Source organism: Microcaecilia unicolor, chromosome 1 (assembly GCF_901765095.1).
Source record: "Microcaecilia unicolor chromosome 1, aMicUni1.1, whole genome shotgun sequence".
In the NCBI taxonomy this organism is placed as follows: Eukaryota; Metazoa; Chordata; class Amphibia; order Gymnophiona; family Siphonopidae; genus Microcaecilia; species Microcaecilia unicolor.
In genome coordinates this window covers 646,197,855-646,210,548 of record NC_044031.1, presented here as the reverse complement: position 1 = coordinate 646,210,548, position 12,694 = coordinate 646,197,855, and the positions used below count along the sequence as shown (strand labels likewise).

General features: G+C 42.4%; 1 protein-coding gene across 1 annotated transcript in view; it reads left to right on the top strand.

Moving 5' to 3' along the window:
• The window catches only part of LOC115482526 (cathepsin L1-like), a 41,125-nt gene extending 32,809 nt beyond the window's left edge, over positions 1-8,316 (top strand). The window contains exon 8 of the mRNA XM_030222387.1: positions 6,926-8,316. Coding sequence (XP_030078247.1) covers positions 6,926-7,049 — 124 coding nt within the window. The 3' untranslated portion in view covers positions 7,050-8,316. The remainder of the gene's footprint in view (positions 1-6,925) is intronic.
• The last annotated feature ends 4,378 nt before the right edge of the window (positions 8,317-12,694 follow it).

Sequence of the window (12,694 nt, the reverse complement as noted above, 5' to 3'; positions counted from 1 at the left end):
TGTAGATCATCAGAGACTCCCCTCTGGTCCCTTCTGTTTGTTCAGGCTTGATCTCTCAGCACTTTTATCATTTTCTCCTTGGAAAGGCATTGGGGTGGCTTGTTCCCAGTTCCAGCTATCACCAGAAGCGTAGCCAGGTTGTGACGCCAGGGAGAGCGGAGAGGCGTACTTGTTCACTGCGTAGGTGTGATGGACTTCCTGAAAAATAGACGCCAGCGGCATACTGAGGGCGGGGTGGTGGGGGGCAGTCCACCTTGGGTACACGCTGTAGGAGGGGTGCAGGGAGCAGCCGTGTGGCTGTCGGCTTCGCCAGTTCCCTGCTCTCTCTGATGTTACTTCCTGTTCCGGGGCAGAGGGAGCAGAGAACTGGTGGAGCCAACAGCCTCCCAGCACCCCAGGAGGTAAGAGCAATGCACCCGGGGGGGGGGGGGGGGGGTTGAGGTGATGGGGTGGGGGTGCGCAGTGGCAATCTGCCCCAGGTGGCAGCCAACCAAGGAACACCACTGGCTGGCACTGTCTGAAATCCGTTTGGGGAAGCGGTCACTCCCCTTACGTTCCACCTAGCTACACCTCTGGCTATCACCTGTGGCAAGTACAGCAACTTTAGCGGTTCTGTTACTGCTCCCATTCCTTCTCTGTCCAGGTAAAGTGGCTGTGTTAGCCAGAGACCCTCTTCCCTTAGTGTAATGGTGTAGCAGCCAGGGAAGCAGGAGCCATAGACAAAGGATTTGAACTGAGCTGGGTATTTATACCAGCACCCTTTCCCTCCAAGAGGTGTCACCTCTTATCCCCTGTCAGTCTCTGGCAGGAGAGCCAGCCTCTTGTTCTAGAAGCTATAGAGCATGCATAGTCAAACTCCAATACTATGGCACAGCCACTAGAATTCTCTGCAGTTCCTTAAAGGAGCAGAACCCTAGGATCTTTACATATGTAAAATAAAATGTCAAAAAGTGGAAATGCTGGTTTCACTGAGATTCAGACTAATGAACCAGAGACAAATAATCAGGCCAAGAGTCATGGAGGCATAGAAAACAGGATAGCCGACCAATTGCACAAGCCATCTCAAAAAAGATATAGTGAAATTAGAAAAGGTACAGAGAAGGGCGACGAAAATGATAAAGCGGATGGGATGACTTCCCTATAATGAAAGGCTAAAATGGCTAGGCCTCTTCAGCTTGGAGAAGAGATGGCTGAGGGGAGATATGATAGAGGTCTATAAAATACTGAGTGGAGTGGAATGGGTAGACGGGGATCACTTGTTCACTCTTTCCAAAAATACGGCGACTAGGAGGTACACAAAGAAGCTACCGAGCAGTAAATTTTTCAAATGAATCACAGAAAATATTTCTTTTCACTCAACGAGTAATTAAATTCTGGAATTCGTTGATAGAGAATGTGGTAAAAGCAGTTAGCTTAGCAGGGTTTAAAAACAGGTTTGGATAATTTCCGAAAAGAGAAGTCCATAAGTCATTATTAAACTGGACTTGGGGAAAATCTACTGCATATTCTAGGATAAGCAGCATAAAATCTGTTTTACTGTTCTGGGATCTTGCCAGGTACTTGTGACCTGGTTTGGCCACTGTTGGAAACAGGATTCTGGGCTTGATGGTCCTTCAGTCTGTCCCAGTATGACAATGCTTATGTTCTTATGTTCTTATTAAAAGGAGGAATAGACAAATCCCTAATAGATAAGTATTAGAGTAGAACAGGGTCCAATAATTGACCCAAGATATAAGGCCAGTCAACATAAACAAACCTTACTAATTCAATAATCTTTTGCTCTGATATCTGGAGCTGATCTAGCCTCCTGCTTCACAACTTATATCTGTAGAACCTCTGTGCCTGTTCCTGGAACTGGTCCACTGCGAACCTAGAAGCTAATGCTACTTTTTTCTGACGCCATATGGTGAAACCTCATTGCTTTGGCTCTCAGTTGCCCCTAACTTGGGATTACTGAGCAGCCCTGGACACCCTTATTGAGAATAAGTACATATTCTCGGATCCTTAACTTCCTGACAAAACCACCTTGCACAGAACAATAATGTAGCAAACCACCAGTAAGAAAAAATTAGGGTCAGTGAACATGCAACGCTGACACAACTCTGGCAAAGAGACAAATTTTCCTGCAAAGACTGTAGGCCGGCCTTGCTACATTTCCCAGCTAAGCATTAACCCCCCTGATTCTATAAAAGTCGCTAAAAATTGCACCCAATTTGTGCATGTAATTTAATTGAATGAGCCAATTAGCGCCAATCATTGTTTTTTTAACAAGCAATTATTGGCATTAATTGAAATCCATTAAGATACACGTGCGTAAATTTAGGTACATGATCCACACCTTAATTTTAGGCGTGTCCCAGAAAAGGAGGCACAGAAATCAGAGGGTCATGGGTGTTTCGGGGCAGAGCGTGGGCATGGATTCCAGTTACATGCAAAATTACAGAGTAAGGTGTCTCCACGTGTAAATTTAGGCATGGGCATTTGCACCACATTTTCATTGCTGCAAATGGATGCGACTATATTTACACGAGACCCCTCCAGTTAAGTGCTGTTCTATAAACCGCACCTAACTTTAGGCACAGTTTATAGAATACTACGTAAGTGATTTTTTTTAGGTGACATTTATTGAAGATACCCCTAAGGAGGCAGTTCTGTAAAATAGGCACTAACATTTATGCACATGTTGGGGGGGGGGGGGGATTCTATATATGGCGCCTAAAAAAATCGGCATGGAAATCAATGCCAACTAAGCGTATTCTATAAGTGGTGCATAGATTTAGGCATGATATATAGAACACGCTTGCATAAGTACATAAGTATTGCCATACTGGGAAAGACCAAAGGTCCATCGAGCCCAGCATCCTGATATATCAGCACCTAAGTCTATGCGCCTCTATTTACATCAACGAAAATGTGGCATAAATCCCGGCGTATAGATTTAGGCACACTGGTACCTATTCTATAACTATGCGTGTAAATTTTGGAATGCCCAAGAAATGCCCATTTCCCTGCCTCTAGCCACGCCATTTTTGCCTGTGCATGTTAGAACTTAGGCACACTACATTACAGAATACACTTAGCGAGTTGTGCGCGTAAATTCTAATTATTGCCAATTAGTGCACATTATTGCTTGTTAAGAGTCGTTAAAGCTGATTAGCTTGTTAAGCCAATTAAGTTATAGAATACGCTTGGATCTTGGCGCGGATCTCTAGGGGTGCTGTATAGAATCTGGGGTATCGGGGGTAATTCTCAAAAAAATCACCTAAAGTTAGGCACCAGGATGATGTGAACTAAGCACAAATTCTATATCAACATTTACGCGTGTGATTGCCATTATGAAATTCCAGCATTAGTCCGCAGTTATGGACCTAGATGTTGGCACAAGAACTTACACTAGCTCAGTGCAGCTCCTTGTGACCCTGGGCAAATCACAAAGAAGCTATAGTAAAAAGTGGCCCGCAGTAGTGTGGGTGCGTGGGATTGCCATGCGCCCAAGCCACTTTTTACCATGGCTGTAAAAAGTCCATATTTCCATCGATGTAATGGTTGTGCACTAATTGCAAAATTAGTGAGTGGCCTTTACTATGTAAGCCCTCACTGCCACCTATTTAATAGGCGGTAAGGGCTCACATGTTATTCCCACGGTAATCAGGCAGTGTGCACGATGGCCGTGCGCTGCCTGATTACCGCCATGCTCACTTACTCCGTGTCCCCATGCTAGAAAATAATTCTTATTTTCTAGCGCGGCAAAAGCAGAATTAGCGCAGGACACATGAACGAACCCGGTGGTGGTGCTGTTTTCCCGCATACTTCCCATGCACCTTTAGTAACAGGGCCTCTTAATCCTCCACTGTCCCAGGCAGTGGCGTAGCTACAGGTGGGCCTGGGTGGGCTGTGGCCCACCCAATTTGTATTCTGGCCCACCCAAAATTGTGGCTCTCATGCTGTGGCTGGTGGGAATCCCCAAACCCCACCAGCTAAAGATTTCCTCCTCCTCAGGCAGCCAATGCCTTTCCAAACCGGAGCTGGCACCACACACCGGCCCCTCTGCACATGCTCAGTTTTCACCAGGCGGAAGCACTGAGCATGTACGGACTACTGTCAGTGGCGTCAGCTCAAGTCAAGTGCTGCCAGCTGCTGTTTGGAAGAGCACCGGCTACCCGAGGAGGAGGAAATCATTAACTGGTGCAGTTTAGGGATCCCCACCAGCTCAGGTATTTAATATTTTGTGTTTGAGGGTAGGGAGAGAGGCAGAATGTGGCGAGCACAGTGGGGGGGGGGGGGGGCAGGATGGGCTGAATTCTGTGCCCATCCATTTTGGGCTCAGGCCCACCCAAAATTGGCTGTCTGGCTACGCCCCTGGTCCCAGGTACAAAAGAACTTAGTTGTGAGCTCAGAGCAATTACCTATATATAATATGTAACCTGTTGGTTGTACCACAGAAAGGCAGTATATCAAATGCATTAACCACACTCTATAGTATTCTATTACCTGCACATATAAGTGCTTCGCTTGCCCCCAGGGCTGCCGAGAGGGGGGCATGGGGGGGGGCATAATTTCCCGGGCCTGGTTTCCAAGGGGGGACCTGGGCCCAATGCCAGCAAGCTTGTTCTTGCTGCCTGCTTCCTGGTCTGTCCTCCTCTGCTCCTGCGTTCCACCCAGGACAGAGATTTTTTTATTTGGATTTTTTGCTCACACCTTTCAGTAGTAGCTCATGATTGCATTAGCTCGATATTGCGTTAATGAAATCATCCGGGTCCTGACTCCCAGTACGAACAGGAGCGTAAGAGGACAAACTGTGGGAGCAGGCATGCCAGAAGCGGCTTGCTGGAGCCTGGCCCGGGCTCAGCCCCCCCCCCCCCCCCCTCTTGGAGGCAAAGACAGAAAGGTAAGGGGCAGGCGGAAGCAGCGGTGTGAGTGGGGGGGGGCAGCGGTGCGAGTGGGGGGGGCGGCTAGCGGCAGTCCGGTTCTGCCTCAGCCCTGGTTATGTCTCTCAGCGGTCCTGTTTGCCCATGACCCACTCACGCCCCTCCCAGGTCCATGCCCCCCTTGCAGTTGCATGCTATGGATTTTGCATGCTCGATTTGCAGAATAGTGACTAAGGGCTGTTTCACTCACAACTGCCAATTAGCATCAAGTAATGCCAAATTAGCAGCTAATTTAATAATTAAGTTATGCATGTAATTGGTACTTTTTTATTACTTGCATGTGCAACTTTGCATGCTAAGCCTGAAATTATGCATGCAAGCGTACAGAATTAGGAGCGAGTGTGTAAAAATGTAGAAAACTAACACATGCATGTACCCCAAGTGGCCTTCTAAGAGCTATTCTGTAAGTATGTGTGTATCTCGTGGGCCAAAATTCCCCAGGCCAGGGTTTCTGACTATCTCTGTCTCTCTCCTGCTCCTGACGGGACCCAGGTGATCGTGTCCCGACAGGAGCAGGAGAGAGAAAACTCCGGCGCCAGGCCCCCCCTGGAGGCTGGACTTTGAGCCAGGGCCTCTAGTTTGGCTGGAGGAAGATCTCTTCTGCTGGTGGGGCCTTGGGATCTCTGCCAGCCAAGGTAGTTGCAGTTGCGGCAGGCGGGGGGGTGGCAATGATCCTGGAAGGGCGGTAGCGATGATCCTGGGAGGGGGGGGGGAGGCAGCCCTGCCCTGGGCCCAGCTCAGTCTCTCGGCAGCCCTGTTGTGGGCATACACAGGAGCAGATCCTGGGCAAGACTCACGTGTTCATAGACCATGGTAGATAAGGACTGTAATCTCTAAATTACACAACATACAAAAAAGAAAATGTAGGGGGTAGACCAAACGTATATCCATACAGCAGGTTCATTCAAAAAAACAACTCATAAAATCCAAAGACTCAACGTAGTCCTGCATTTCGGCGCTAACCCCGCCTGCATCAAACAAGATGTCTCAGCCTCAGCCGCTGCTCTTCAACAAACAAATGGGCCAGAGAATCCAGTGGTACAGCATTCAGTAGTTAACACAATGTATTGCCAAGAAAACACGTTCTGAGCAGAATGTGTGTCAGGTCAGAACATGTTTTCTTGGCAATACCTTTATGAGTTGTTTTTTGAAGAAACCTGGTGTTTGAATACACATTTGGTCTATCCCTACTACTACTACTATTTAGCATTTTTATAGCGCTACAAGGCGTACGCAGCGCTGTACAAACATAGAAGAAAGACAGTCCCTGCTCAAAGAGCTTACAATCTAATAGACAAAAAATAAAGTAAGCAAATCAAATCAATTAATGTGTACGGGAAGGAGGAGAGGAGGGTAGGTGGAGGCGAGTGGTTACAAGTGGTTACGAGTCAAAAGCAATGTTAAAGAGGTGGGCTTTCAGTCTAGATTTAAAGGTGGCCAAGGATGGAGCAAGACGTAAGGGCTCAGGAAGTTTATTCCAGGCGTAGGGTGCAGCGAGACAGAAGGCTCTTCTTTTTTGTATATGGTGTGGCTTGTTGTTAGGGACATTCTTCTGCATTTGTGTGTGTGTGTGTGTGTGTGTGTGTGTGTGTGTGTGTGTGTGTGTGTGTGTTTTCTCAAAATTACAGACATATAGCTAGCATTTATACCAGATCTATGGCTGGCATAATTTCTCACACACTCAACTTCTAGGCACATATATACCTGGTTAGACTAATATTCTATATAAAAAAAAGTAGGCACCTACTTTGATTTAAAGAATGGGCTCCTACCAGGTGACCTCTGGCACCCTGCTAATAAATTGCCCTTTAAAGGGGCATTGGGTTAGGGTAGTTTGAAACACCTGACACTGGGAAACACCCTTGGATAAAGCAGTGAAAGCAGGAGTAACTGGGAAGACTGGGTAAGTCAAACAGTCCTTATCTACCAAGATTTACTATACTATTTTGTTATTGTGTTGTAAATGTCTCATTCTTTTTTGCTTTCTCTTCGTGTAGTTGGGGAGAAGATTGGGCAGATGGTGGATATGGGAAAGTTCTACGTAATGAAAATCATTGCAAAATTGGAGAAGAAAGTTCCACGGCAGATATTCTGGGACCGCTGGACATCCCAAAGTGGTAGCACCAGGGATTTAGCTGGAATACTCATAGATTCACTAGAGGTTTTACATCCTGCTCAATGCTTGTCTAACTTTTAGCTCTGTTTGCTTCTGTCCGCATTTTGAACATGGCTGGAAAAATCAATTCAGTAAAATCCTGCTGCAGTGATACAGAAAATATTCAATCAACTCTATAGTCAAGGAAAAACCTATGTGAAGGTACTTACTGATCCCTCACCTTCACTTTTAAAACAAAGTATATCATATCCACTGCAGGATTTCTCCTGTTGTAGGCATAAAAACACCCGAGGATATGCTTTTTTCTTGCATAATAAGACTTGGGAAAGAAAGGATGGGGACACGAAAAGGTGGGACTGAGCACCGGCTGACACACTTACTTGCAATGTTATCATGGCAACAGTTGTGGGCAATCAGCAGTATATCAAGTCAAACAAAAGAAAAAAAGAACAAGCCCAAAAACAAGCTACCCGTGAGTTAAAAAACAAAATAAAACACAACTTCAAAAAATAACAAGCCCAAACTCATGGGAAATAAGCTAGGTTGGCAACACTGCCCGCTGCTTTTTTGGGTCTGAAAGTGACTGTGGTGTCAGTGTCAGCATGCGCATGCTGCTGCTGGCTCTGCCTGACCCAGAAACAGAAAGTTAACATCAAGCTCTGATGTAACTTCCTGTTTCTAGGTCAGACAGAGCCAGCGGCAGTATGCACATGCTGACACTGCAGCCACTATCAGACCCGGGGAAGTAGCAGGCCCAACACAAGAGCAAGAGACCAGGTAATTGCTTTCATTTTGATTATATTTTTTCATGCATTAAATATTTAGCACATTAATTGCATTATTAACCCATTAAATCTTCAGCCCTACTTATAATAAATACATTTCTGCTTGGAGGTGCTTTAATATTTATATAGAGAATCATATATCAGCAGCTGAAGTAGCCAGCCATAAGGTGCTTTGCTGCAATATAACAATTTTCTGATGTGACTTGTTTTCTTTTCTAACGATTATTATCCTCAAGGGCTGTTATATTGCTTCTCTTTGTAGGCATTTGCTCTCTTTTGATTGTTCTTTTAAGATTCCTCTTTGCCTCTGATTTCTACATCATGTAGAAACTTTGTAAGCTAATTGGAGACAGGGAAGGTGTGAACTAAATCCAAATAGCATTGATTTTCGTAGATTTTGTTTAATCAGTTTGCTCTCTGTGAACACTGTTGCATTACACATATTTTGATATAAAATTTTCAAATTGTAATAAAATGTCAAATTTGCAAGAAACGCCTAGTGATTTCTTTGTTCTTCTGTTGTGATACATTGCTATAAAATATTATGATAGATAAGGACCAATGGGCATAACCATTCTGCTCAATGCCATGCTTGGATACTGTGGAAGGAGAGAAGGTGGTATGGGGAGAGGCAGGGGCCATGGACACTGGGGAAATGGGAGAAAGAGGCAAGAAGGCAGATACTGAGGATACATGTGGGACAACAGGATCAGACAGGTGAAGATTCTAGGATGGGGTGAGAGACCGGAGGAAAACAGACTCTTAAGCCTGACTTAGTATTGGAAGTATATGTGGGGAGTCAGGGCTTGGGTGGGATTGTGATTGAGGATTTGGGAATTGGGCAATGTGGAAAAGTAGTGACTCGAGGATAGTTGGTGGGGATAATGGAGACTAAGACATTGAGCATGGATTAGCAGGGCAATGATAAGTATGAGGGGGTATAAATAAGGCTGTGAGACTGAATGCAGAAAGATGGGAGAAGAGAGTCTGAAGAACGTGCACAGTTTCAGAGGCAGTTTAAAGGGTCAGAGGGATATGAAAAGGCTGAGAGACAAAGGAAGGGGATGGGTCTTTGAAGGAGGTGAGAAAGGATAAAAATAGAGGAGGTAAAAGGCAGAATGGGAGTCTGAATAGGGGATAAGACATAGGAAAGGGACTAGCCAGAGGATGCTCTTCAGGAAAGGAGCAGGTGAGGGAATGAAAGGCAGAAGAAAATAGATGAGGCTGAGGAGATGAGTGCAGAGGGTGAAAATTGGGAACTAGAAAGTATGTGAAGAATGTGGGGGAATAGGAGGCCCACGGAAGTTAAGAGTAGGAAATGGAAAGCTGGTAAGTAGTTGAAAGGTGAAAAAAGGGAGACCGAAGACTGGAGGGGATAGAAAGGAGGAGGAAGAAAGAAATCTAGCAAATGAGGGAAATGGAGAAATAAGATGAAACTGAAGGATAAACATCAGAGACAGATGTGGAGGAGGAAGAGAAGAAGACAGTGAGAGTTAATAAACAGAAAATGAAAATGATATCCTGAAAAAAAAAGGACAGAAAAAAACAACAAAATGAAATAATAAAGAGCCAGGACAATCTTAATTCGAAAAAGAAAATGATCAGGTAAAAGGTGCAAAAAATTATTGTCAGTTTATTTTTCAACTTTATGTTTAAATCTGTTTCTTAGAGGTAGATATGAACAAGAACAACATCTCTGCTCAAAAAAAGTGTTTCTAAATACATATCTAACCATACTAGTATCATAAGAAGAATAATGATCAAATAATAACAACTTACCCATCCAATAACCCCTCCCATTCCCATCCCTTCAGTACCTCAAGCCCCTGAACCAAGGCAATCTGTAATTTTGAGGGTAAGTCCAGAGAATGTCCAGCAAAAGCATAGACGGACCATCCATGTATTCCTTAGATTTTAAGAACAACCGTTAGAATTACAAAAATCTTTTAATTTTATTTATATGAATCTGATTTTATTCTATCTTGTTAACTCATAGTCATAACATTTTTTCCACACACAAACATTAACATTCTCTCTCATTCACACATACACCACTTCAACAAATAAGTGACAAATTATAATCTAATACAAATATGCTACGACTGGTACTAAATAAGGAGTAATACATCAAACCAGAGTTGTGCAACTGCTGATTGATCACATTTCAACAAATGAGTCCTTTCCATGTAGTAAAATCTCGTCCAAGTTGTATACTGGATTCCACTCACAAAAACCTTCAATACGAATGTTCTATATTGAAGTTGGATATCCTTTGAATCATCACTAGTAAATGGACGACTACCCATGTATAAGGGCTCAACAGCTCCAAATAAGTACTACAGACAACTTTGTTAACTTTGTTAGTTGAAAATCTTCCTCATGAGATTATATCCCCATGTGTAGTCGATACACCACAGAACCTGGGCCCGACATGATCATGTTTCGCTATAAACTAGGATCTTCAGGGGTCTTGTGCTTTAAACAAAATAACAATGAGTTATACTACACACCCTATCACTACCGCTCAACCAAATACAAAAAATAACAAAAATAAACTTAAAACAAACATTCTCAACCTAACTTCAAGGTGGTTAGGTACTCAACTCCAGCGATGTGCAGGCGAAGACGCCCCTAAGGACGCTCACACATACGCATAACTGGCTACGGGATCCCAGGGGCTTAAATACCCATCTAGATATTCAGCCACTTGATTTTTTTATTAAGACCACCTGGGGTCACCGTATTCCAATAGAAAATGAAACGTTGTTCCCTCCTTAATAGTAATGAGGGGATGTTACCACCCCTATCCGGTTTAATAGTATCCAAAACAACAAAGCAAAAATCCTGCACAGCATGTTTCAACTCAAGCCAGTGAGACACTATAGGGGCTTGCAAATGAGCAGTACATATATTACTCAAATGCTGGGCAATCCTCAACTTGATCTTACTTGTGGTCAACCCGATGTACCAAAGTCCACACGGGCAAATCACCCCATAAACACAATTCTCCGTGTCACAGTCAGTACAACTTTGTAAGCGATAAAGTTTTGTAGAATGAGGAATATTAATTTCTTTCACCTCCAGAACATACTGGCAATATACACAATGATTGCACTTACGATGCCCACATTCCAACGCCGGAGTCATATTATTCTTCTTACTAGAAGCTAGTTGTTCACCTAAGTTCATACCTCTAGAAAACACAAAACAAGGGGTGTCTTTAAACACTGGATGAATTCCTAATAAGGGCCAATGGCGACGTATGATCTGAATAATTTTATCCAAAGATCTTGTGTAAGGTAACACACATGTCAGGGGTGTTCTTTTATATTCTTTATTTTTCTGATCCCATTCACGCTGATCATTGAAAGCTCTTTTTGCAACCTTTTTCAATATTTTATGGGGGTAGCCTCTTATCACGGAACCTAGTTACCATCCTATCAGCTTGAACACAAAATTCCTCACGTGAACTGCACAGTCTACGAGCTCGCAACAATTGACTGGCCAGGATACTGTTTTTCAGTGCCCGGGGATGATGACTTCAATAATGGAGGATGGTGTTCCTATCAGTGACTTTTTGGTACATCTTAGTGATGAATTTATAAGGTTCCCATTTGATATTAATATCCAAAAAATTAACCTCATGGACCCCAATATGATGTACAAATTTGATATGGGGACTAATAGAGTTCACATGTGTCAAAAAGTTTGATAACTTAATCTCAGTACCGCCCCATATCAACAGTACATCATCGATGTACCCTAGCCATTTCACTACCCCCCACAAAATACTGAGATGTGTAAATAAACTGTTTTTCCAACTGATCCATATAAAGGCATGCCACAGTGGGGGCAACAGTAGCCCCCATTGCTACACCCTTTATCTGGAGAAAAAAAGTCTCTTGAAACTTAAAATAATTATGATATATAATCAATCTGAAACAAAAACAAAAAGGAGGTGAAACCCTCACGAAACCGTGGAATGAAAGATAAAAAGTGAGGAGAATGGGTGAGGATACCAACACTTGTATATTTTATTTAAAAATAAAAAATAAAAAATTACACTGTATAAAAATGACCCGACACGGCCGTGTTTCGGCCAAAAGGCCTGCCTCAGGGGTCTTTACAACCTAAAATAAACAATAAATTGAGGAATATTGTTACAATTATAGCATGAACATAAATGTGGTGAATAGAACAACAGACATTGGATAAAAATATGAATGAACAAACAGCCAGAAAAATATCTATAACATATTCTGATGGTATGACATTGAGTGATAAAGTTAAAACAGATATGTGAAATATAAAAGAAATTGGTGTATGAATGAAGAATTTTTTGATGAAGACAAATTAATTTGAATAATTTACTATGAATTATAAAAAACGTGAGTTATGCTTAAAAAGATACATCAAATTATGTATGTACAAATACTGAAATTTATAATTAAAAATTATATGTGTTTAAATATATCTTAGCACATGAGTGGTGCTTTAAATGTATCAAATTATAAAAATGATAGTAATAGTAATAATAAACAATGTGTTTATTAAAAAGGTTAAAATCAGAGTTGGATAAAATAATATGTTGAAAATGTTTGAACACATGAATAAATGCTTTGAATGCATCAAGTCGTAAAAGCATATCATTTGAATACAAATTAATAAAAATTAGAATTGTCTGGAATGGTGTGTGTATTTATGAACGTTTGTATATATAATAAACATTTATTGATCTAGACATCAAAATTTAACATTTAAATTTTTAGACATCAAAATTTAACATGAATATAATAAGTAAATTGTGCCCAAACTGTAAAATGAAATGAATAAATTATAAATTACCTTGATAGATGTAATTCAGA